General features: G+C 37.6%; 1 protein-coding gene across 1 annotated transcript; it reads right to left on the bottom strand.

The window, feature by feature from the left end:
- Positions 1–5527: 5527 nt before the first annotated feature.
- On the bottom strand, positions 5528–25062 carry SPI1 (Spi-1 proto-oncogene). Its single transcript, XM_027719646.2, has 5 exons — positions 24652–25062; positions 18098–18191; positions 11080–11267; positions 7060–7216; positions 5528–6382 (listed from the first exon to the last, which is right to left on the bottom strand). The coding sequence occupies exons 1-5, from the start codon at positions 24694–24696 to the stop codon at positions 6066–6068; spliced, it is 801 nt and encodes a 266-aa protein (XP_027575447.1). The 5' UTR covers positions 24697–25062; the 3' UTR covers positions 5528–6065.
- Positions 25063–26394: the final 1332 nt, after the last annotated feature.

Raw genomic sequence — 26394 nt, 5'->3', positions numbered from 1 at the left:
TTGTATGCATTTATCTCTGGGCTACTGTGGGACTTGGACTGAATCCATACATTGAACTAAGAGCAAATGGTATGTATGCCCTGTGCTCCAAACAACATCTCCCTCAGGTACATCAAAAAGGAAGGGAGAGCTTGTGGGGGGCAAATAACTGGACCTTCAGAGAGAGAAGGGATCACCCCGAGTTGAGTGGGACAAGGAAATGAATGTATGTGATTGAAGGGCATGGATCGGCAGGAGAAAAATTGAGGCTAGACGTTATGGAAAGGGTTTGAAATAGATCCTCAAAGGACAAGAATATTAGATGAAGAGCTGGGATAGAAACAGCTGGGAGGGAAGAGACTTAGGACTCAGTAGGTGATAAGACTGAAACTGTAAGAGGATGAGAGATGGGAAAACTATAAATGGCTGAACAAATGCATTGGAACTGAGAACCATTCACATAAAGAGAAGCTGAGCGGAGGCACAAGTGAGAAAAGTGGGCCTGACAGGAAGAAATAAGACTGGCTGGGCAAAAGTTCAAAATGGACATTGAGGATAAAGGGTCTGGGATCTACTAAATATGGAGGCATCTGGTGGTTGAGTGTAGATATAGAGAAAAGCTGAACAAAATGCTCAGAATGGATAGTTTGGACTGGCTGATGAAGGGAAAGTACAGTGTTGGTGAGTCGGAAAAAAGTGGAAGAGGGAATGCCTAAAGAAGACATCTAGAATTATGTTTCTGAAAGCAGACACTCAAAACTCAGAAAATTAGCTAGTTAAATCTAAAAAAAACCCAAACTGATTTGTATACACAAATGCCCAACTCAGCACCCAAACATTCTTAACTTTGCATAAGGCAGAGGAATCAAAGCATTCTGCACAAAGGCACTAGTCGTCAAAGGGCTTCTCATATCAAGAGCACTGCTGCTTACTGCTGGGAAGTTAAAACAGAAGCTCAGAGGGAGCCCTTAAAGCACAGAAACTGCATTCCTTCCTACCACAAAGCCGCTTCCCCAATCCTTTGCATAACCTTGGTCTCCCCAGCACCTCCTCCCACCCTTCTTTCTCCTCCACCACCTCCTGCTAAACCTTATCTGCTCTACCACATCCTCATTCTCCTCCTGTCCATAGACTGCTCTGCTCATTCTCACGTACTGCTTTGGCTCCCCAATAGTAAAAAGTAACACTGTGGGGAACTAAAGCCATGAAGAAGGAGGATGTGGCTGTATGAGTGGAGAGAATGGAAAGAAACACAGAATATAGAGAAAGTTGCCCTGAGAAACCTGATCTAATTGGGCTGCTTTGAGTAGGGGGTTGGATGATGTGACCTCCAAAGGTCCCTTCCAACCTAGGTTGCTCTGTGATCCTGCATCTCATGAGAGGCGTTGGGCTAAGGCAGACACAGATGAGTTATAAGTGAGAAAACGAGAAAGAATATCTGCAGCCTAGTGATGCTTTCATGTTCTTTGGAAGAAGTTCACATTCCCCAGCTCTTGGAATAGGACTCTGATAATTTCGGTTATATGCAGACCTCCTTAATACCACAGGCTCAACTAAGCCAACTGAATTGCAACATGCAAATTTGTTAAAGAGGAAAGGTGAAGCTTGGTGAAGTTTTAGGTACTGTTACAGTTGGTTTAAAGAGCAAAGCTCTTTGTCTACTTGCCTGTAGTATATCAGTAGGTTCATTACAGTCGCTTTTTTATTACAAGTGTACATTTTCAGTGTTTTAGGTATGTGGGTATGCGAAATTACGTAAATCTGATTTGAGTGTTGCTTAGAACAAGGAAATGTAGTGAGATAGCAAGTTCCACAAAAAATAAATTAGAAATAAATGCAAATTTTGGAATTGGTACCCACAGTCTGTGCCATCATAGTCTTTTCTATCAGCAATCCATACATTTTAAATACACAAGAGTGGGATTTCCATTGAGAAAATACTCTTCTGGACATTCTCAAAGAAAAAATGCTTATTTTATTGTCACCAGTAATAAAGTCTCTGCTATGAATTTACAATGTGCAGTTAGAGTACAAGCAAAATTTAGAGAAATGGTATAAATAGACTGAATTGAACTGTCATGTGATATATGTACTAGTTATGAAGTTGGCACTATAGTTTGAACTAAGCTCAATGATTATGAAGTGAATTGTTTTGTGCAGAGATGAGGGAGAAAAAAAATAAAAAGAAATGGAAGAAAGATGAAGAAATCAAGTGATACAAAGAGAAAAAAATTACTGAGGTAGGTTTACTGAGGAAAAGAAACCTGCAAAATACAGACTGTAAGCCCTGTTGTAATAATAAGTGAAGACAAATACAGATTATAAGACTGTCAGTGTATGGATTTTGAAATGGGGTTATAGAGATACAGTTTCATGAAGCAGGACACAAAAAACCCCCAGTAGATATATTAGGGATGTACATATGTATTTTTCAGGAAGTTTGAAGAATTTGATAAATGTAGGCTGTGAGATAAAAACAAATAATAGCACCTTTTCGCTGCATTTCTCTCTGATGTAGGTGTGTAATTGCTCAGATCTAGAAATGTCTAAAACTCTCTTTGACTGAGTAGAATTAAAAAATATATGCTATCACTGTAAATTATTACAAGCAGATTATCCTTCAGTATAGTAAGTGCCATTTTTCTCCCACCTACGCCTCTGATGTGTCGCTGGAAGGACTCTAAAATATTTTACAATCAGCATTTTGGATTTAGGTCAGCAATAGTTCTCTGATGAATCTCTCCACAAAAATTGATTAGGAACCACTCAGCAGCTAATAAAGGTGGTTTTTAAAGCAGGCTACAAAGGTCATATATAAGTTGAATGTCCAGCTGTAGTATGAATACTTTCTTTGAAAGAGGATTGATGATCTCCAACAGCAGTGGGCTGCAAAATGTTCCAATGAACTTACGCTAATCATGGGTGATCTCTCCAGATAATGAATGACCTGACTGACCTTTTTCCAGCGTGTCTGCCAGTCTGGTACGGCACCACCTTCAGAGAAAATGGAATGCTTGCTCCTCTGGAATTTTGCAGAACCTGTGATTTTGTCACATTAATTACAGTATTTTGTCTAAAACAGCCAAAGAACTTCTGCTTGCATGTGCAACTGAATGGTGATAATTAAGCTTGATTAGACAGCCTATCATCCGGAACAGTTGGACTGTATGGGATACAAACAGTACTTTGGCAGAAATGCATCATCATTTGGTCTCCTTCACAGCTGCAACACATGATTATTCACTCTTTGTGCCACAGATGAAAAATCTAACCAGAAACAGATGGGGAGTAAATATTTTTAGAAACAGTATTTCAGAGCATTAACAAGAGGAAGAGAAAAAGTTTCCAACTTTGGAAATAACAAAAATTTTAAACCTGCTTGTTAAAGTATATTAATAGTATTTTTAAAAAGTTTTAATTATAAATAATACTGCCCCCCGAAATATTTTTCTCAGATTCTTCCATTTACACATTACTTGTGGCCAAAAGCAGTATGAAATGCAAATTCTTTAATTCAAGTCCAAGTAGATGCTCTAAATTAACATTTTATATTAATACACAGTGCTCAAATAGCTCATTTAAAAGTTCTTGTTGTTTCTGTCTGAATGCTTTTTTTAATTTTGTATTATTTATCCAGCATCTAATTGGTTTTTATGCAAGACTTACTAAGAAAACGGAAAAGTAGTTGTCATTGATCTTAGAAAGCTTTTGATAAGCTTGAAATTGCTTTTGTGATGTCCTAAGCATCTCCACAATTAACTCACTATTTGACTCTTTCCAGTTATCATAGTTTTCCTGCAAGAGGAAATGATCCTTCTCCTCCAAATTATAGCGTCAGAGAAGGATCAGTTCTGCTTTTCAAGCTATGTTTGTGATAAAGATATTTTTATGAAGAGAGGAATTATTACTCTAGTTTTCTTGAATATCTGCAAGTCTGATGAGTGCAAATGTCTTTTATTTCTTTCTAATTCCAAGTCAGTGGTGGAGAATCATCAATACCAAGCAGAAAAGTCCTGAGTTTCTAGTTCAGCATTGAAGAAACCCATATTATGTCAGTGCTGAGTGTTGTTCTAGTCTTCTGAGAGCTGCCTTCAGTGTCTTCAGCTTCCATCCTAAAATTGCAATACGGATGCAGATGTGGTTTATAGGAGGTAAATTTTTCCAGTGGAATTTTAGAAACAAAATATCTTCTTAATTTGTTTCATAGATTTGACTTATCTTAACCCTAGATGAATGAAAAATATTTGACTAGGAGAGTATACATGATCCTCCAGTAATTAAAAGTTGAATTGCAAGATTTTTTATAAGTATGAAAGGTAATTTCTATTTGTCATTCTTGTCTTGGATAGAGAAAGTTCTGAAGCCCTTACTTGCTTTTAACTCTCAGTTAATTTTTTTGTTGACTGACATATTTATCATGTTCATGAACTGGGAAGTAGCACATTGTGATGTTTTTTAAGCAGGAACTTCTTCCTGTTTGGCTCCAAGGAGACACTGTAGCCCAATGCTGTCACCAGACTTTTCACTTCCACAGTGAGATTGTTAGTGTAGATAACACTGACTATGTTTAGATATAGTTTTGAGAACTCAGGTCTGTAAAAAGCTCATCACTGCCAATGATTTTTGGTTTCAGTGAGGAGCAAGCTCTGAAAAATTTCAAGTTAATTAGTTAGGTTACTTAGTTATGACTTCCAAATTGTCTTATTTGGCATGATGTACTGCATATCAATATTGTTAAACAAAACCCTTCTCTTCATTCTAGATCTGCCTCATTTCACCTCATATATTTTGGAAGAGTTGTGATGTTTTCCTGATTTCTGGGTGCTTGAAAACAATTGAGATATGTTAAATTATGTTAAAATTTAAAATGATAATTTTCTTAGCTTTGATTGACCTTGAATTTCATTTCTATGTTTAGATGTACTGGGTAAATTTACCATGGTATCTCAGGTATTGAGTTATCTTTTATTTTGCATTTTGACTGTAATCTATACAATGAAGTTGTTATTAATTACTATCAGTTGTTTTACTGTAGGGACTAAAATCCACAGTTAAAATCTTGAAACCCTTTTGTATTAAAATTCTGCAAAGACATGATTAAATGCAACTTAATTCTAAGAAAGTTTCATAAGCTAAAATCAAGATATCACTGTGGAGGAAAGCCAGAAGAAGCAACAGGAGCAGGAAAATAACCGAAACCACAGGAGAATATGGCTAATTCTTATGTTAGACCAGACGGAGCTATAAATGCTATTCTTGGTATACATGAATAGAAATGATTCAACTGGCAGGGTTTTGTTTGCACCGGAAAAAATAGTGACAAATATATAAATCTATATATCTATGTATATTTAAATTTACTTCAGTACTGTAGTCTCTTTCACAGTAATGTATCTCACGTATTATATTTTTTACTGAGTTTGGCAGCACTGACAGTGTTTCCAGGTAAATTAAAAAGTAGCAACAGATGGAAAAGGCCCTATAACCCTGCGTGCCTTTTATTCAGACATCACAGAGGACCTATACCTGCATAATTGAATGAGCAAGATTTGTTTGTGAAGTAATCATTTATTATGCAAATATCAGAACTTCATTATATCTAATTTTATTAAATATGTACATGTTATTACTATTTAAAAGAACGAGTATCATTCCAAGATCTGCAAACTTCTCTCTAGCCTTGAGAGCTGCGGCAGAGCCTGTATTAATGCTAGTTTGAAAGCTGAAAGCTACCGCGGTGTCACTGTGGGTGACACAGCACCAACTTTGGAGGCAAAACTTCATCGGCTGTATTTTTTAGTTACAATACAATCAAAAAAAAAAAAATCTTTCCTGACAATAATATATTTGTACATTGTTTAAATTTCCCAACTCTGTCCAACTTGGAGGACGGAAGCAAAGAATTCTGTCATGGTTAGGATTCTCAGATGCTGAAGAAGGGAATTCGTACCAGAAACATCTGATGGTAAAGGCTGTTTAAAGGCAGAGAAGGGGGCACAGGAAGCAAAGAGAAAGATGTGTCCATCTCCTCTGCTGGTATCCAGCCAGGAGGTCTTAATATTTTTCTTGCTTAGGGTCCCATGGCCTCAGTGAGGATAATGCTTCCTATCAGTGACCCCCCTTCCCATCACCTCTCCACTAAACTGGTAGGTCAACTTCTTCTTAACTTTCTTGACCTCCCCTGTCTTGCCATAGTTTCTCAAAGCCCGTGCCATCTTCTGGTAGGTCATTTTCTTGCGGTTGCCTTTCTGGATGCCCCAGCGATGTGCCAATGCTTCTTTGTGTTTGGAGGAGAACTGGAAAGTACCTTTTTCCTTGTCCACCCACCAGATGCTGTCCTTCATGTCCCCACTGCGAAGAAGGTCCAGAAGGAACTGATACAGACGTATCTTTTTCTTGCTGCCTGTGTGAGAGTCAAAGAAACCCAGTGGAGCATTATGATTTGTGTACAGTTCCTGGTGAAACAGCAGAAAGTATATAACTGTTTCAGCTAGCTTGTAACTTCTTCAGTTTGCAGCATTTATAACAATAAACAGTGTAACACTGTGAGGACATAGTGTGGATTGATGTACCAAGAAGAAAAAGCAAGAATAAGTAATTCCAAAGGCCAAACCCTTGTTCTGAAATTAATTTTCTAATTAGAAGCTAATTGAAAAACATTGCTATTTTGACACTGATCTAAATCTATTTTTGGTAGGTTATACAGAATGTGACTCTCAGGTACTGAGCAAAGAGAGCTAAATATTTTTTTAAATCAGTTCTTGCTTGATCTTCTTGCCTTGGTTTTCCCATCTCTTAATGGAATTTGGAGTAGAAATGGCAAAAGCCCTTTCCATTCAGGAAGCCTGAATAAGCAAAACAGAAGGAGGCAGTGGGAGTACATGAAGAAATGAGATATAAACACAGTTATGGCTGTAAAAGATTAGGAAGACAGAAGGGTGCAAGGACTCAGGGAAAGGAAACCTATGGCAGTGGGATAGAACACCAGCACAGCAGTTCTACAGTTTTATTAATTATCATCAAGGTAATATAACAGCTGCTTACCACGTGGCTTGACAAAGTCCCTCTGTTTTCACTGACCTGTTTCTCCATGCATAATTCCGGGCCCAGGGTCCACACCATCATTCTCCCCATCTGATACCTCCAATGGGGGACTCTGTCTCTCCATGTCCTCCTCATCAGAACTGGGCTGAGGTGGAGAGGAGTACTGTAGGCACATCCGGGGCAAATAGGACACCTTTTGGAGAACAGAGTAGCAGAGGGAGGAGACAGTGATAGAGAGTTGAGCATCAGAATTAAATGTAATGAGGAGAATTACAGAGAAAAGGGGGGAGAAAATAAGAGGTATATGAGTGTTTAGTGTAATAATGAGTGACTTAGTTGTTGACATTTATAATAACTACCATCCAATTAAGAAACACTTTCAGATAACAGTCAACACTTACACATGTACAACGAAGAACTTTTAAAAGAGGGAAGGAGGAATAAGGTTAATAAAGTCAGAACTTTCCCATATGTTATATCCTTGCAAGTAATATTGCCCCTCTTCCCCTACACGTCCCCACAGCTTGCATTCTACCTAATGCCTTTCTGATCCCTGTTGCTTATCCCTAGAGTAAAATTGCTTTTGAGAACAACTTTTTTCTAAAACAGTCCTTCTGGAGCTATTCTTTTAAATTTGAAAGAGCTGAACAGTTCTGCCTTAGTATGGCTGGCTTTAGCTCTGTTGTCCTCTTCCTTTCTCAGGCATAGCACCTTCTGACAGCACTGAATCCCTACAGGACTGCATCCAAATCTGGAGATGGGGTTACACAGGTCTGTCAGCTTTCTGTCTTGAATTTCCCCCATGAGGAGGGGAATAGCCTTAACACTAAGATAAAGGATATACCATCTTGGCTCACATTCTGTTTTCCTGAATGGCTATCTGAAAATTCCCTATTAATGGGGATTTCTAATCTGCAAATCTAGCAAGCAAGTTTTTTTGTGTTAAATTCTCTTGCCCTTATATAGAGGTGTTGTTAGGAGTAGTGTGGAATATACTTCAGCTCTGTAAATTCTCAGTTGCAGTCTGGTTTGCTAGGGATCACAACTAGTTGTCCCGAATTGTGGCAGCTTCTTATTTAATAATGAGAAACAGATCAGTCTGAGGGGCAGGGATTAAGAACCCAATTCCTTCATTACAAAAAACCAGCCAACATCCCCCAAACCCAGCAGCATATAGAATGTAGTTTTAATGAAATGGGACACATAATAGTCCTTGAAGGTGAGCTTCTTTTGAACTGTTTTTCTTTTCCTTCACCGAGAAAGGATATCTTGAACCTGGCACCCTTCCCCTGGGACTTCAGGCCTTGAAGTGGGGAGTGGGTGTTCATGAGTCACACCACCCACCCCATGTTGGACTTTGCTGAGTGGTGCTTTTCAGATGAGTTTTGCACCAGCTTAAAATGTCCCAATAAGGCGTGTGCAAAGGGCTGGTTTTGGGGTGCAGCAGCTGGCGGTTAATGAGTCGGCAGATTGGCTGGAGCGGATTGGGCAGGAAGGGCAGGATTGGGCAAGAGTGTGTGTAAGCTTCCTGCCAGATCCCCAAGAGCAAAACTTCAGCCCTCACCACAGAGTCACCTTTAGCTTTTTACAGTTAAAAAAGCTGCAGTTTCAGGGGTGGGAAGGAACAGAGAGAGTGCCACGGGGGAAGGGGAATGAGAAGGTGGGACAGTGCCTTACAGGGAAGGAGAACAGGCATTGGTGGCCCTGAAGATAAAAAGGTTGTGGAAACCTGGAATGCTCTGGGAGGTGGTGTGGGAGTAAGGAAACTGCCCTTCTGGGAATGGAGTGGGATGGTGGGAGAGTGTAGTGGAGGAGGGAGGGGCACAGTGTCTCACAGGCAAAGGTAGTTGCAGAGGCCTGCCTGGCGAGTTAAGTAAGCTTTTCCCATGCTCTCCCCGCTTTTCTCGACTGTTGTATTTTTGCTTACACTTACTTTTCACCTGAAACTCAACATAGGCCAATACAGTATCACACAGTTATGTTACACAGAGTCACAAAGGACATGCCAGTGTGTTAGAAAGAGCCAGGTTACTAATACAATTCTGGAGAGAGAAAACTTAAGAAACTATTAGCTACTTTCCATATTCTGTTGTTGTCTCAGGGACTGTGGCACCTGTGTGAGGTTTTCCTCTTTCTAAAGTTCTTCTCAAGTTTTTTTCAACTTTTTCTTTCATTCTGCCTCCAGAATTAATATTCTTTACTTATATTATTATTTGTGAGACCCCTGTTGTCAGGCTAACAAAACTTTTTAAAGAAATCTTGTTCAAGAGCAGCTTAAGCCTCAAATTTGATTTCACAAAACAACATGATATCAACAGAAAATTGAAGAAATATACTTGAATGTTATTTCTTTATTTACAAACTCTAACTCTGATATTGCATGACAAGCTTGGGTTTAGTTAGTAACTGGCAAATTCAGTGGAGGATTAAAATTTGCTTCCTGCTTCTGTTTCTTTGCCTGGGACTGTGACTGAGACACATTGGAGGGTAAAACTCAGAGCATGCCGAGTACCATTTGCATGAGCTACTGTAGGAAAAAATCTAAAGTAAAAAGCCAGAGGCCTCCAGCTGGTAAGGAAAAGGAGGGTAATGGTGAATTCTACCTCCTAACATCTGCAGCTTTGTGTGGGGTGGGGCAGAAAGAGACCACAGTGCTCTTTATCGAAAGTTGTAACAAAATTAGTTCCCTGCCTTTCATCCTGAAATGAAAGATGATAGCTGAGTAGAATGACTTGAGATAAGCAGAAGCACCCCCTCTTGTTTTTCTGTTGTGCTTTCAAAGACATTCATTAAGGGACTCATTTTCATCCTTTGCCCTTGGGCCAGGGATAATGATTGGTCATTAGGTATTAGCAGTTGCAGCGAGCAACTGAAATGACTTGAAGCTTTCCACAGACTGCTGTTCCATGAAGCATTTTTTATATTTGTAATTTTCTGTTCCTAATTCTTTGTTTGATCTACATCTTATATTTTATTCCTGATTTTTTCAAGGCTTGCAGCCAGTTTCCTGTGGACAGTGTTAACTTGCTCACTCCATTTTTCTCTTCTTTCTTTTTGATTAATACAGTGTTTATATACAATTTCAGCTTGCTTTGAACAAAGAAACCCCAAATGACAACTCCATGCATGCGGTTTGTCTCATGAAGTTTCAGCAACGGTACCTTTATATGCAGAACTGTAATCAGCAAATGCTTTTTCCTCTGACTTCAATTCTACTCTGTCTTGTATTTAGGACATTGTGTGTACCTTGCCAGCCTTGGAAACTCCTTAGCACAAGATCACTCAGCTTTCTACTGCTCCCAGAAATGACTTTGGGCACATTCTTGTAGGATCAAGAGTTAAATGTGATCTCAACACCCGCAATATCTTTGCAGTATGATGGAACCCCTTATAATTTCAGCATTAGTGAGAATTCATTGGTGCTTTGGTGACTATCTTTACTGCATAATGATGTATCTTTTTCATACAGGGAAATGACTGGCTTCAAGTAAAATCCGAGCAAAGACAGGACAGTGTGTTTTGGCTTGTGTCTTATTTACTCCCATGTAGAAGTACAAGTGGGTCCTTCTTAGCCTGCGGTAAAATTACTAGTGACTTGTTTTTGTTAGCATTTCAAACACAAGTCATGTAAAACTGTCAGGATTGCTTGGAAATATTTAAAACTTTTCTACTACTTCAAGGCTCAGAATACTTCTCGGAAGTCATAGCTACCCTTGATAGGATGATGCAAAACTTCTCAGGTCCAGTTCATCTGCAGAATTACAAAACAGTTGATTTTCATTCCAAATTAAACAAAAATTTGAAATTCCAAACACCTCCACAAAATGCAATTATCTTTTTAGACAGTTTGAGGAACATGACTTCTCATTATCTAGGTAAAAAGAATACTTAAACCACATTTGACCCAAGAATGAAGAGTCTTACATCAAGTGCAGGAAGAATTTGTGCAATTAATTTCAGCAATCTCTTTCATATAAGAGCATGCATCCCCTAATGCATTATTTTCCTTAGCATTAATTGTCATCCAAAATTCTGAGTAAGTGCTGGTAACCATACCTGATGGTTGAGTCCGATGTGTGTGGTTGGGATTGCAGAATCCAAGACATGCATTTGTTCAATCTCCATGTGCCTGTACAGCTGCTGTAGCTGAGGAGGTTGCACACTCTGCAGTTCTGTGAAGTGGTTGTCTCCAAAGGTCTCAAACTCACTGTGCATGTGGTGTGGATGGTATTCCCAGTAATGATCTAAAGAAAGTAAAAATAGATTGTCATTACAAGATTAAGAAATTTGGCATTTACCTGGATTTCATTGATTCTTTCTCCTGTTGCTGTTCTTTCTGCTCTCTCCACACCATCCCTGTTGACCTGTCTCCAGTGACAATCTGTATAGATCCCTGAAAAGTTTCTTTTCCTAGTCTCATCAGTTCCTGTGGCTGGAAAGTAATACTTAGGCCACTTTAATTAGGACAATACTCTTAGATGATGAGATGGATTTCAACGATAATCTAGCACAAGATGCAAAAGACGTTAATGTTGGCAACTTTCTCAAGAAAAGACCATAACAAGTTTCAAGACATTTTCATTTGGGGGTTTTTACTTCAACATAAGCCTTTAAATTTTTTAGAATTTCATACTTGCTGCTCAAAATTTAAAATCTTCTAGAAGAAATGTGGAGCACTGTAAATTCTATTTCTCTCTTACAGACAGTAGCTGCATACTTAATTGTGCACACATTTATGTGCAACCTGTTTTTAAAATCAATGTCAGCATCATGTCCTCTGCTCTGACTGAAGTAGAAACTAACCTTCCATAGTTTAACTTTCCTTGCATCATTTATGCCTGGCTGAAATGTCTTTATTGTATTCAGTATAGCAGTTGTAATTTATTCCTTACTATTCCAAGTTTTCTTCTCTTGTATTATTATAAAAAATTTCTGTCCTACCCTTCACATGTTTTCAGGTCATGTACTGTCATGTACCCTTGCAATCCCCTTCTAATTATCACTTAACCCAGTTGCATGCATTTAGGCCTCAGTCTTTCAATACAAATCAGTACATTCACTACTCTAATCTCACTTGTGCACTTCTTCAAGCTCCCTCCCAGCTGCTGACATTCTTCTGATAACAGAACTGAACACAGTGCTCTAAGTGTTGTTGTACTGAATTTATAGAGGAACAATTGTCTCATTCTGGAATATGATGTTATTGTGTATGATATTGTCTGGACACTAATATGCTATGAATATTTTTTCTGAAATACCAGTTTCATTCTTTCTTTCAGCTTCTATCTCCTCATCCTTCCCCACTTATGTTTCAAACAATTAAGTCCAATCTCATTGAGGATTTGAAATGCGGGAGAGTAACTAGAATGTGGCTTCCTTTAGAGGGAACTCAGTGATATGCTTGTATCAAAAATAGTTGTACCTAAAAAGTTGTGCATTCTTTTAGCTGCCTTTATGCTCAGACCAGTAGAAATTTACTTGAAGGCTCTATCAGATAACTTAAGACACCAGGGATTATTTTTTTCCTTCTTGCTTTTCTGATTCATGGATAAATCACCTCACTGCATAAGAAACGGATAGAAAGGTGCTTACAAAAGCATTCAGAGAGCTGCTGCATTACTTGGTAATTTCTTTGTTTTTTTGTGTGGCACTTTCTGTGCGCTGCGTATGAATTTTATAGCCGCACGGTAATTACAGTACATGGTAGCACTTCTTCATGTTGTAGTGCTAGAGAAAAATTTTGGTTTCTCTGGTAAAAAATTGGGTTTTATGGATGCAAAGAACCCAGATATTTTTTACATCCACATCTGCACCAACCCAGGAAATGTCAGTGTGTGAATTTGAATCCATAGACTGTCTAAGGCTGTGTCTTGATAGGAAGCTTTGGGCACTTTCAGTGTGCAATTTTTCCATTTAGTTGGAGGATTGAGCCACACTAACTTGCGTTTTTTCTGTGTTAAATTGCCACAGATTTCTCTAAGTAGAGCCAACCACTGAGGCCCCATATACCATGTTACTCTGCACACTAAAGTGTTGAGAATACATTGCAGGAGTAATCTAAACTCTTCTTCCTTAAAATGATCTGGCTCTGCTCACTGTGCAGAAAGTGCTCTCTCAGATGGCAATGTATATTCCCAAAGACCCCTTGTCATTGATAATCTATAACAGAGAATGAGATCAATGCATAATTGTTAGGATGACAAAGCCCAGGGAAAGGTCTCTGAGGCTGTCAATGGTAGATCTTCAGCTGTGGAATTTCTTACCAGCAGCAACTATAGTGGTCAAGAGAGAACACAGACCATTTCCAACATGCATAGCCATGAGTATCTGTGCATGCTCCAAGTGGCCTACTTTGGATTCTTCTAAAATATTGTTTTATCGTCAGTCGTGTTTCTGTACTGTAAGACACCTCTTAGTTTTTTGAAGCCTATGACAGGGTTACTGCTGCTCCACAACTTTTTAAACTTTTCCCTTGGCAAATAAATTAACCTATTTATGCATACTAAGATTAATCACTATTTACCCTATTCATTACTAAATTTCTTTATGATGGATTTCGGTGCTGCTGTAAAAATACAGTAATATAACAGTACTATTAACACTGCATTTAGGACTTAAAGTGATCACATAATAATATTACATTACAAAATAAATCTGTCAGAAATTAATTCAACATAATTTTGTCCAAATATTCAACTTGTGACAGGAGGAAAGGTCCTTACTTCTTCCTAAATTATTTATAATTTCCCAGTGATGCTTAGGAAAAATAACATTGGTTTAGTAACATTAAAAAAGAAATTCCAGATCTGTCTTCACAAGCCCCTCTGTGGTGAAGTTATTGCACATGAAAATATATAAAAAAAAAATCATCTAAATATCTGTGTCTGCTGATATTCGAGTTATCAGCAACTATTTACTTCTGTGTTTTTTGTTAGTGTCACATCAGTAACACATAGCAACTCTGTTGTTTTCTCTAAAATATGAAGGTGGAAGGAAGAAAAAAGACAGGAGAGAAAAATTAAAGAAATGGAAAGTGTCTATTCTTTGGGTAAAGGAAAATGTCATTAAAAGCCAAGCTATAGCTACACAATGGAGTCATTATGAGACATTTCGTGTGAAGTGAAAGAGGATGTGAAAAAAATTCTCTTTTGTAGAGACATGGAGATCATGTTTGTTTTGGTCTTGCATGTAGTGAAAGGTTAGAGGAAGGACAGTCACAGATTCTGAGCTCCCTCCCATGACAGAGAGGATGTTAACCTGCTGGGAAGCATTAGTGGACCTAAAGGCATTGTGTTAATATTCACTATAGAGGTAGATTCTCACTTCATGAGTGAGAAAACATGACTGAACTTTCTCCATTATCTTCTGATCACTGTAAATTGCTTTGCTCTTGTAATAGCTGAATAATGTTAGAACCAGCAGTTAGACTTTGAAATAAGCTTAAGGAAGGTATTTATAATAAAAGTGGAGCAACAGGCTAAATTGGCATTACGCAGTGCAAAATCATGCAGAAATTCATGAGCCAGCTATTGAACCGGAAATGTAACAGCTCTGTCAGCACAGCGCTCTGCCTTGTCTGAGGAGACAACTGCTGGCATGGCTGTACTTGTGAGGGCTGGGCTAGTGTTTCTGGGTGGTTCTGTCCTGGGTGGTACAGATTTTCCAACACATGATGAACTAGGAGAGGGTTTCTTGCACAGTCCCATATCGCATAGCTTACATGTTCCAACGTCTGAAAAAACAAGTAAAGGAAAAACCCCATGGAGGAAATGAGAAAAATATTGAAGGACACTGGAAAATTAATGTCTTGATTAATGTCTTGAACAGAATCACTCTTGGGAGAAATGCTGTGCTTCTAAGCAGGGCACCAGTCTTATCTATAACAACATTAGGATCTCATTAACTCCCACTTTACAAACTTCATTATTTTAATAATTCCAAATGTTCAAATACCTATGAGTCAGACCCCAACAAATCATGAGAATGGCTTTGAGGGAAGGGGATTTTTTAGCAAAGTTTGGAATTCTTTCTCTCTTTCATATGGCATTTAAGACTAAGATTCTCATGTTTGGACTTTCCTCCACTTCTGCATGAGCCAGGATCCTAACAAAATCAAAGCTGAGATTCTTAAATGATCATATTACTCCAGGAGGTGGGACAAAAATAAAACCCCAGATCACGGGATCGAGTAAGTTCCATGAGGCTAGAAACAAAAGGAACAAGGGTCAGCATTCAGCTTCATACAAAAAGTGATTTTTCCTAAACCAATAACGTTTAGTAGTAACTTAGAGACAAAGCAGCAGTGAAATTTTGTAATTACTAAGATTGCATTGGTGTTACAAAATATGCTGTGTTACATTTACAGACTTACAAGCCCAGGCTTGGGTGATGGACTAATACATGATCACTTGAAGTAGCTTCTGTCCTGCATGACTGTGTCTCTGTTTATTACAGTATTTAAAAAATAGCTAAACTGCAGTATAGAAAATAATTGCACACAATACCTGTGGTGATGAACATATTATGGTGCATTTTTGAATCTACTGTTCACTTACTTGCAAAGATTTCCTACGTAGTATATTAGTGGCACACTGTTTTTGTGCTTTTTATGCCTCTTCATGTAAACACGGAGTAAGGGTTGCCTTCAGCATTGTGTTTGAGAAAAGTGACAGTAATGCAAGTAGCACAGATGGCAATATTAAGATGTTGTCATCTCCCTTTCACAAAACTAATTTGCTAGCAGTGAGAGAGAGGTGGTCTGACGCTTAAGGAAAACTTTCTATTTCTTTAGCAGTCCGTTGTCGGCATAATCAGAAGTATTATTCTGTCTAGTATAATCTATTTACATTAACTGGTAGATTTACATTGAGGTCCATAGTGCTACTGAGTGACCTGCAAAATTATTTTCTATGCATTGCCAGTGATCTCATTGTCCCCCAAATTGAACTCCTCTCTCACAACTCTGTTCTTTTTTCTACTTTCCCCCCCCATCTGATCAGGTTCTGTCTCTTTCACTGCTGTCACTGCAGCACTTTATTTATTCCTTTTCCCTTCCATTTTTCAATCACCGTGCTTTTATCCTCATTGCTCTGAATGCTTAGTACATATTTCTGAAAGTATTTTGTGGCGTCCCTTTCCTGCTCTTCTGCATGGCGCTTCTCAAGATCCACTACTTCTGTCATGTAAACAAAATGAAAGCCAAAGTTCACTTTTTCAGTGTTTATAAGAAAGAAGAAAAATGCGTTAGTTCATGGTTTTCAGTCTTCATCTGTATTCTTTGGTTGGTCATGGCTTTTTTGGACTGTGAGAAATGCAGGACAGCATAGGGCACATTAGATATTTAGACACAACCAACTACAACATGGTTGCTTTCATAAATAAAAATTTGATTGAAATGCTCAGGCTGGGCTCAAGTTGCCTCTTCCATAACCACTTACTGTTGGAGTTTAAAACATTAAACACGGTTTTTTTGGGTCTTTTGGACAAATGCACACAACTTTGGGAACAGACAAATTTCTGTTCAAAGTGGGTGTTTAGGTACTGCTTAGACTATAACCCATATAGGTAACTACTCAGTTTTTGTTGTGTTCATCAGGATGAGTAAAAACATGTTAATGATCTGAGAAATGTACCTTAGGAACAGCCTTCCAACAGAAAAATGGGAAGTAAACCAGATGGGATGATAAAATTATGAAAAATAAAGGGATGTTTCTGCTCGAGGTAGCCTAGATGTAATGACAGAAAAGTTATTTCCCAGAGCTTTTTCCTACAAGGCATCTTTTATATTTATTGTTTAATTGTCACACTTGCCTTTTGAGATAATCAATGTTATCCTCATTTTATGAGTGTGTAAACAGCTACAGGGTACAATGTAAAAACCCTGAATTTCCATGCGGAATTTGCTGGGTTTGATTAGTGTGACTAACAGATGCCATGAGATAACTTGTAAAAACTGAATTAATTCTTTGTCTCCAGGTGTTAAGAATGCCATTGACATTTCTTGAATACAATGTAGAGAACAAATTTAGGTAGGTATCTTTTTCAGCTAAATGCTCAGAACAATCCTCTACTGTAACTCACTGTTCCTTAAAATAGCTTCTGCTGCCACAGGCAAAACAGTGCTATGCTGTGAGTAGTTAATGTGTTAAATTAAACAGAAATGGGTCTAGTTGCTCTATCAGTGGGAGTCTTTCAGGGAAACTCCAGGATTTGCAGGGACTGCGACAAGTAATACAGTAGAACGGTGCTTTTCCTTCCTGAGTCAATATTGACTCAGGTATTTCCAGGGTGGTGTTGCTGGACCATTGTATTTTACAGGAGGCAAAATTCACAAAACAAGACTTCACCTCTACATTAATTTAGAGTCCAGTGCAGTGCCCAGAAAACACCAAAATATAGACACCAAAGCTTTGAAATCACATACACAAATTGAAGTAATAAACAATTATACAGCATTTTTATACTGAGCTGTGTTTACATACAAACAGCTACAAGGAAGTTTTACATAGATTTAGAGAGAGGAAGTACTTGGGTGTACTGGAGGAAGAGTGAAAGTTAAAGCTAGGTGTGGCAGCATGCAAAAGACATAAAAAGAAAGAAAGAAATATATGGAGTAAAAAAGGCCAAATACCAAAGAAATCTAATTAAAATAAAGGTAAAAATAGTTTATCTAGGACCTAAGTCAGATAGGAATTGGAAACGGGAACACAAGAAGAGAAATACAGTATTGCAAATCCATGTCCTCAAAGACTTGTGAAACAAGATGAGTGCTTTTGATCTGCAGAGGAAAGTAAAAATACAGCAAAGACAACAAAGGATAGAGATCATGAGATCCTATCTTCCTGGAAGCTCTTTGCATCATAGAGTGCTTTCTAAAATTCTGTTTCAGAGAAACCCTGTTGCAGTTGCTGGGTTGGAACAGAACCATTAAGTGGAATAAAATAACGTTGGTTTCTGATTTGAAAATAGGTGTCTATACATTATAGATCACTGCAACAAATTTATTCTTTCCTTGGATGTCCTAAATCTGTTTTCCGTGAGCCTTTCTGCTCCAAGGAGATATTTTTTGACTTACCACCATGGCTCTCTCCGTCACTGTTGAGATACTGGTAATAGTCATGGGGCTGTCGGTAGAGGTCTGACTCATAGGGTACCATATCTTCAGAGGGCTGTAAAAAGAAGAGGAATTTTTAGAACCATAAGTTTACACAAATCTCTTCCAAATTATTCACATAGTTAGTGAAGGGGTGATGTCAACCCATTTTATATTGCCTAGGGAAAGAAAGGGGAGATTTCAAGGTATTTTTGAATCAGCGGGAATAAAATGCATGACACCAAACACTGGTTTGAAAACAAAAAAAAGGAAAAAGAGTAATTAAGTCCTTAATATCCCACACCCGGGCCTTCTGAGGATACTGTTTAGAGCCCTTGTGGACATCAGGCACAGCATGGCAGGGAAATATTTTCTTTGGTAGTAGCAAACATTATATTATTTTTTAAATTGTTATTATTATTGTTATAATTGTCATAGTTGTTATTGTTGTCATTATAGTAGTTATTATTATTATTATTTTTATTATTATTGCACACAAAAGAGAACGCTGAAACTTGCCTAAACATATAATTCTGATTATTTCTAGGAGGTCTGACTAAATGGTGGCAGTTTGTATGCAGGTAATAACATTGACAGAGGGCATAAAACTATTTTCTTTCTTGATTTTTGTCCAAAATAAACTCTAAATGTTTGCTGGTTCCAATCAACTACACAGGGCTCTTAGATATGTGCAGAGAAGGCTTAAAAACTCCAAATGTGGGGCAAATACTGAGTTGTGACCTATTGGATGCTTAATTGTAGAGTTAAAGTTCTCTCTATCTCCTTAGAACAGGTGATATACCGTTACTTTCCCACTTCTCTTTCTCCCCAGGCCTAGTATTCCAATATGAATATTGATTAGTATCTTATGTTGTTGCAATAAAGGTAATCTGTTTATTATTAGTTTTGCACAGTTTCATTGCTTCACTTAATATTCCTTCTTGTTTTTTTCCAGAGTGAGGAGTTAGAGAAGGACAATGTACTCCATGGGGTTTTGTTAAACTTCAGTCCAGTTAAGTTTGTTACAATATTTTCTTCCAATCTGAACAAATTCTTGTGGTGTCAACAGCAAAGGAGAACTCAAACACCTTCTTGCTTTTTCTTTTGAAAGGAAATTATTTCTAGTAGGTATTAATAGAAACATTTTAATTCTATTAATGACTTCAGCATAAATAACTTTAAAGGACAAATATTTAAAACAACATGATAACTTACATGATGGACATATTTTTTGTGTTTATATGTTGATATACCTATCTGTATATCTCAAATCCTTTATCTCCCTCCATGAATCTGTCTCATTTTTGGAACATCTGCATTTTGTAAGCTTATGCTATGGTTACAGCATGACAGAAATGCAGGCAAGCTTCTCTTTTCTTCCTTCTCTAGACTACTTGAGAACATGAAACCTAAGGTAGCAGCTGCCATTAAAATCCAGATGGAGGTAGTAGATAAGCTGCTAGCGAAAGGAAAAGACTTTAATTCTTCTGGTTAACTCTTTCAGTGCTTTCTGTTGGAATTTTGGAATTTAAAGATTGTCTTTTTCTGAGGATTAAGATATTAGAACACACACCAAACCCCCCCAAAAAACCCAAAACCAAAACAAGAAAACCAAAACCAAATCAAAAAAACAAACAAACAAAAAACCAAACTTTCAGGATTTACTTTAGACCTTGGTTAATCCTTAGTAGCAGTCATGTGCTGTATTAATGTATAATTAAAATGCACTGGTAAGATTGTCTAAAAGTTCATGGCTTCCAGAAAATACACACTAAGTGGGAATCAGATCCGTGGAATATTCAAAGACTCAGGAGAAAATCCATTGCCTAACTGTCAGCTCCAAATATAGTTGTTGGTGGTGGATAATTGCTTTGGGGCAATCTTGAGAAGATGACAACCCACAATAAAGACAATCTAAAGGAAAGACTAAGGAAAAGGGGCAAACTGTCATTTAATTGTGTTCACAGCAGGAATACCAGTGAAGAGACTCTTCTCATTTCTAGTCTCCAGAGGACGTAGACGCAGTCTCCATTTCCAGATCTATGTGATTCTGATAGAATTGCCCTTCATCTACACAGAGCTTTAATGCTAAGCTGTTTTCCAGATTTCAGAGGGGTAGTCAAAGAAGTCAGTACAATGTGCATTCTCTCTGATGCCTCTGGCTTTTCTCTACGTATTTTCTTGGTGTTCTCTCTATGGTTATATGTATTTACTCATCTCCATTCCTTCGACCTTTGGTGTACTCTGATCTCTGACAAGAAAAAGTAATGAGACTGTAGTTTGCTCTCTTTAGGATAAAGTTCTGAATGGAATTTCTACTTTTCATTATCGTTGCAAATTAGCTCACCCACTCCCCTATTTCCTTTCTATAAATATATACTTCCTGTTAAGTAACACCAACCTGAAAAACATATAAACTTGTACCTTCATATTCAGAATGGTAAATTTGTTATAACTCAAAGGAAAGCATTCATATTGTATGAAAGGGGAGACCTCAACATCCAAATGGATAATGCATATGATATTAGTTGGGAAAAATGGAGGTTAAAAAAGCCGTATAAAGGTATATAGTTTGAAAGAAAAATCTTTGTTTCTTTTCAACTAAAATACTAGAAACTGACAGAAATTATTAAAAAAAAAAAATCATACCTAAATGCATCCAAGTTTGTAACTCCGATAATTATTTAGCCAAAAGTAAACAAATTTCCTAAGGGATCAGTTTCCTTTCTATCTAGGCTTAATTTGTTAAAATTTCCACAGCTACATCAAAGTATCTGTCACTCACATCTTTACAGAAGTATAGCTTGGTGAGAAGGCCAAGCATCAGTCCAAAAGTAGATAACAAATACACATTTTAGACACAGAAAATAATATTTGACTTTTCCCAATTATATTTTTCCTTTGTTGTCTCTTCCTAAAGATTTTCCAACTCCCCCATTTCAGATCAATATACATTAACAGGCAATAATGTCTCACGGTCTGAGCTGAGAATGAACTATTTTGCCATTCAAAAGCTACTTTTACAAGTTCAGATGTGTATTCAATGATTAGAGCTAAAGGAAGGTGTGCTAAATAGACTCTTAAAACAGTGATTCACTTAATATTTACAGATCCAGCTGGCTGCAGAGTGAGTTGCAGATACTCAGCACCTAAGAGTCTGCTTTTATATAGGGCATTGGGGTACTATAAGCTCTGTTTTGAAAGTTTGGGGCTTAAAATGTCTTTAGTATGGATTCTTGGAATTTTTGTCCTTGAATTAGTTTTCTGTGCAGTGATCCATTTGATAAAATATGCATGTGTATATCCTTGTTAAGTCATACAACCTGGACCAATCTGTCCACACAAATGACTTGTAATGACACTATTTTCCATCTTGGTGTCTGATCTACAAAAGTACAGTAACTAACAGGGGAAGAGGTATATTAAATATTTAAAAATTTGTTTATCAAAAACTTAATCAGATAGTGGTAAAAGGAGATAGTGTAGAATGTATTCTCTCTGATCATCCTGTGGGAAGATGGGATTTTTTTCTCCTATTCATTAGAGAAGCTATTTCCAATAATCTGTTTTTAATTGTTTCTGGTTTTTTTTAGTAGGGGGTTGTTGTTATTTTTTTTTTTAAGTTTCATTAAAAACTCTTTCTCTAGTTAGAGAGAAGAGGCTTCTCCATGTACTGTTGTTGCCTCTTTTACCAATCTTTACCCACTTGCCCCATCTTTCTCTGGAAGTCCCCACCCACACACTCATTTCATCATCTTACTGATAGCACTTCCATGACACTGAACTGTTTTGTTTCCCATGACAAAAAGCAAAGAATGGCCTTTGTTACAATGTAATATATAACTGATGACAAACTATCAGTTCTTTTCATGTAAAAGAGTGACAGAAAGCTTTGTTGGGAACTCATAATTGTCACAGACTTTCACAAATGAAGAATGGCCTTCATCTTCCATCTTTGCCTGAAACTCTAGGGAAAAGCCACAAAACTACTCAGAGAAAGCATGGTTGGCATTGGTTAAGAGAGATATATTGAACTTAATAGCAGTCTGAAAATTCTTGTTATTCACCAAGGCTTTGTTAGATGATTCCAGGCAATTGTAAATTCATTAAATGATGATCTTTTTTTTGTTACCTTGATATAACTATTCAGTGGCACATGATTCAGAAATACTTCACACAATTTCCAGTGATGTGCTGCCAAGTTTTAAGGCCAAAATTGACTGTATTTTCTTGGAAACAAATTACACTATAACTATTTTAGAGAAGATGAGTAAAAATATTAGCATGATTACTCATTGGGCCAGCCTCACTGGACCGTGTTGGCAATGCAGTTATGTGGAACAGAGTACTTCTGTGGGGCATTTTTGCTCTCATGCAAAAATACTTAATTCAAAGCTGTGACTACAGCTAAGTAGCCAAAGGTGGCTACTTAGAGATTCATGTATAACTGGGACCCTCTTTAAGTCAATGTATTTGACTTAATAATTTTTTAACTCAAAGCACAACTTAGTTCTTCACGCATTGGAAGACATGGAGCCAGTTTTCAGAACTTCCCAGACAAAATTCCCAATTTTCAGATGAAGATAGAATACTCCTAAACCATTTAAATAATGAACCTAAACCATTTTCCAAGTGAAGGGTAAGAGTTTCCTAGCATAGTCAAGAGGAAGGCAGTTACAGTCCCACCCTCAACTGAACGGGGAGGGGTGGAGGAGGGAAGTATTGCAGCAGAAACCCTTGCCTAGAAACAGGCCTATGTCTCCCCTTTGAAAAAGCCCCAGGAGACACAGACATGCAGGTCTCTAGCTGGCAGTGCCCAAAGCACACTTAAAGCAATTTTGAAAGTACAAACAACAAAATTATTAATTTTTGGACATTTTATTCACAAAAATAAAACTTAAATTGCTGTATCAAGTGCTTCTGTAAGGTGTAGTTGTATTTTTACTGTCTGTTGTATTTTTCATCCAAAAGGAGTTCAGACAGAATATTAATTGCAACACAGGTTAGAATAGGAGTGAAACCGTGTTAGATTTTCAATCCATTTATTTAATATATGCCCTGGAACTAAATACTGAAAAAAAGAGTCCAGAAAAAATGTCTATGAGTGAATGAAAGGACATAAAATTACCTTTTTTTTTTTTTTTTTTTTTTTTTTTTTTTCTTTATGGAGATGTTTATTTCTGGGGTGGTTGAGGACAAGATTTATGTTGCTTTTTTTTTTTTAAGCCCAACAAGCAACACATCTAGAAATCTCTGTGTACTTTTTCATTTTATCAGTTTCTTTTCAGATTTTTATTCTGATGCACTTACAGTAGGTCCATTGGGCAACTCCATGTACTTAAGAGAAATTATTTTTAAAGTCTTCTTGTCCTTTGGGTAGATAGGGGATTTCAGGGGCACTGATGATAAATTAAGAGAATATCAGAGACACTGATGGTAAACTGAGAGAATAAAGGGTCTCCCCCAAAAAGAAAAATATTTTCAGTCAGCATAAATACCGAATATGACAGGAATTCAAAGGACTGTTGTTCTGGATGGAAGATAAGGAAATATGACTTTAGCCTTCATTAAATGGGACAAGACAAATAGAAAACTCGATACAAGTTTTTGTTAAAAAAACTGCATTGTCTCTTTCTGTGCTCTGACACATGTATAGCAATTGCTGTAAGTCATCTACCACATAAAAAGCCAAGTAAACCACCTGATCTGGCACCTCCTCAGCTTCTACAAACCTAATGAAATCTAGTTAGGGCCTCTTTTATCCATTCTACTTAGAGATTTCCCATTAAGGTTTGTTTCTGAAAAGCAGGTTAGTGACATTATGTTCTTCATAAATAATAATTTTTGAACTCACCATAAGATAAACTAGAGCAGTTCAACAATGCTTCAGAGTTAAGAAAAGGATAAAACAGTCTCATAAGCACACAGAAAAATTTATACCTTAGAGAAAACATTGAAACTCCCAGATAAGGACTGAGTGTTTTCTTCCTCTCCTCCGCAAATTACTTTTTCAGGATAAGTGAATTCAAGAGAATTCAGTTCAAGACAAGATGAAGTTAGAAACTAAAATGCCATCATTTCAAAGAGCACAGAGTTCTAAAATCCGCAATACACAAAATAAGCATTCAACAACTCTTCTTTCACAGATTGGTAGACAGTTAAACATATAAACTATGTCAGAGACTCCAGATAATTAATAACTACAATCTGAAGAAAGACTTGGCTTTATATCACATAGGCAACACTGAAGAAAAGAGATTTACTGGCTTGCTATATTTGTGCTGTACAAAAATACCATACATTTAATCTGTGAAAACAAATGGAGATCAAATTCAGATACAAGTTTGAGGAGGAAATGTTAATTTCCCTTTCACTGCCATGTTGTCACTAGTTTTATAGACTGACCTAAGCCAAACTTCCTGACACTACAAATACAGACCAAAACACAGATATTCTCAAATAATAATACCTGGTTTATTTTGCCTTTTTCTACTGAGCCCAATGATCCGTATTAGGAATAAACCCAATATACTCACAGGGGGAATAAGGGGAAATCCTTCCATTTTGCAAGCTTGCAACATTCAGCCAACTTCTGAGTGTATTTTTCTTAATTCAGTTTTCAAACATCCAGCATAACTGACTTGAAAAAAATCACATTAAAAAAAAAAAGGAAAGAAAAAAGAAAAAAAGAAAAAAGTGAGATCCGCTGAGATCCTCGGACTCTGTAAAGTCCCTTTGCAGTGCTGGATCTCAGGATAGGAGAAGGACCCTAACAAGTTTTCATAGTTTGCCCTAATAGGTTCTGAGGTGACCTTCTTTCCAAGTCGTATGTGAAGTTCCTGATTTTATCAAATGTCTGTAGAAGGAAGATAGTCCCTGGGTCTATCAGAGCGCTGTGACATCACACTTTAGCCAGTTTGCATAAATCTCTCTCATTTATGGAGCTGCGGTGCTGCAGCAGGAAGTCTGTGCTCGGCCAGATCTGCCATGGGCAGGTGCTACTGTATAATCAGATACCCAGAGCCCAGGCCTGCTACCAATAAACAAGCATAGGGGTGCAGCTCTCTGTGGAAGACTATGTGCTTCTAGCTGTAGATGAACCATAACAACGGTGCTGTTCTCTGGTTTAATGGTATATCATAAAGACACAGTCCTGACAACTTCTGTGAGGCCAGTGCAGTGGCATAGACTTGCTTTAATAATAGTCCTGTGTTGAAATTACGTGGCAATAGTTAGCAGGTAGGAAAAAAAGAGTATGCAGTTTCGAATATACAGTCTTAGGTTTATACAAAACACTGAAATTATGCTCATGAGACTTTTGTCATAAACTTTGCAAGAGAGTAATTGGTTCAGTGAAAGACACTTTGTCTTCTTATTTGTTTCTTGTGGATTCTTTTCTTTTGTAACTCCTGCAAGGAGAAAGTGAGTAGGGAAAAGGAGAAAGTATTACATGTCCCACACGATGACTTGACTTCTCTCAGGTCCTGAGTGCCTTCAACAGCAAGTAGAGAATGAAATTTATAGACTTCTGTCTAAAGAGTCAGGTACAGAAATTTCTTGCAGAGATATTGTGTTAGCTCTTCTCACATGATGTTCTCCACACTCTTCATCCCACCGTTCTACTTGCATTTGGCTGCTGTGAACAAATGATTTTCATACAGAGGTACTGGCAGTGGCCAGGGGGCAGCATGCAGGGAATGGGACTTGTCTACAAGGGGAGAACACTCTCATTCTGCAATATGCCTTCTTGCTTTGCAGTTAGCTACTAATGTCTTGGAAAAGTGAAGTTTCATTGTCTGGGTTGTTCCCCTTCAATCTATGCCCATGTGCCACAGGTTCTGCTCTTGAAAGCAGCCTGCTCACCACTCACCTGGGTCTATGTGTGAGGGGGAATTTCAGCCACTACAGACTTCCTCCCCTATACAGTGGTAAAACCAGACGGCTCACAAGTTCCTCTCGTTCCCCAGCCTCAGGAACTCAACAAGCAAACCATATTAGCAATGGGATAACATCAAGAACATGATTAACTCTTTAAGCCCCAAACTGAATTTCGTCAGCATGAGGTGATACATAAGCATTTCATTCTTATTTTATTCATATCATGAATTCTTGATTATAACCTAGAATTAACCAAGCTGCTTAACAGTCCAGTTCTCTCTCTGAGATGATTCTCAAGTCTCCCCCTGGATACCAGCCTGGAAGTGAGCAAACCTTCTGGGGAGAAGGGAGAGAAGTAAAGTATAACTTAGATGATAAAACAGTGCAAACAGAGGAGACAG

The sequence above is a fragment of the Pipra filicauda genome, unplaced genomic scaffold (genome assembly GCF_003945595.2).
Source record: "Pipra filicauda isolate LSUMZ 115617 unplaced genomic scaffold, ASM394559v2 scaffold133_size2016399_pilon, whole genome shotgun sequence".
Taxonomy (NCBI): Eukaryota; Metazoa; Chordata; class Aves; order Passeriformes; family Pipridae; genus Pipra; species Pipra filicauda.
The sequence above is the reverse complement of the archived record's forward strand: the minus strand, read 5'-3'. Positions and strand labels throughout refer to the sequence as shown.

What these genes read in the sequence shown, in the direction of transcription:
- SPI1 (XM_027719646.2), bottom strand. Translation starts at nt 24,696, where the DNA reads ATGTTGCAAGCTTGCAAAATGGAAGGATTTCCCCTTATTCCCCCT. An exon ending in GATTTCCCCTTATTCCCCCT is followed by an intron (nt 18,192 to 24,651) that starts GTGAGTATATTG and finishes TTCTTTTTACAG; the next exon opens with CCCTCTGAAGATATGGTACC. An exon ending in TGACGGAGAGAGCCATGGTG is followed by an intron (nt 11,268 to 18,097) that starts GTAAGTCAAAAA and finishes TACTTTCTTTAG; the next exon opens with ATCATTACTGGGAATACCAT.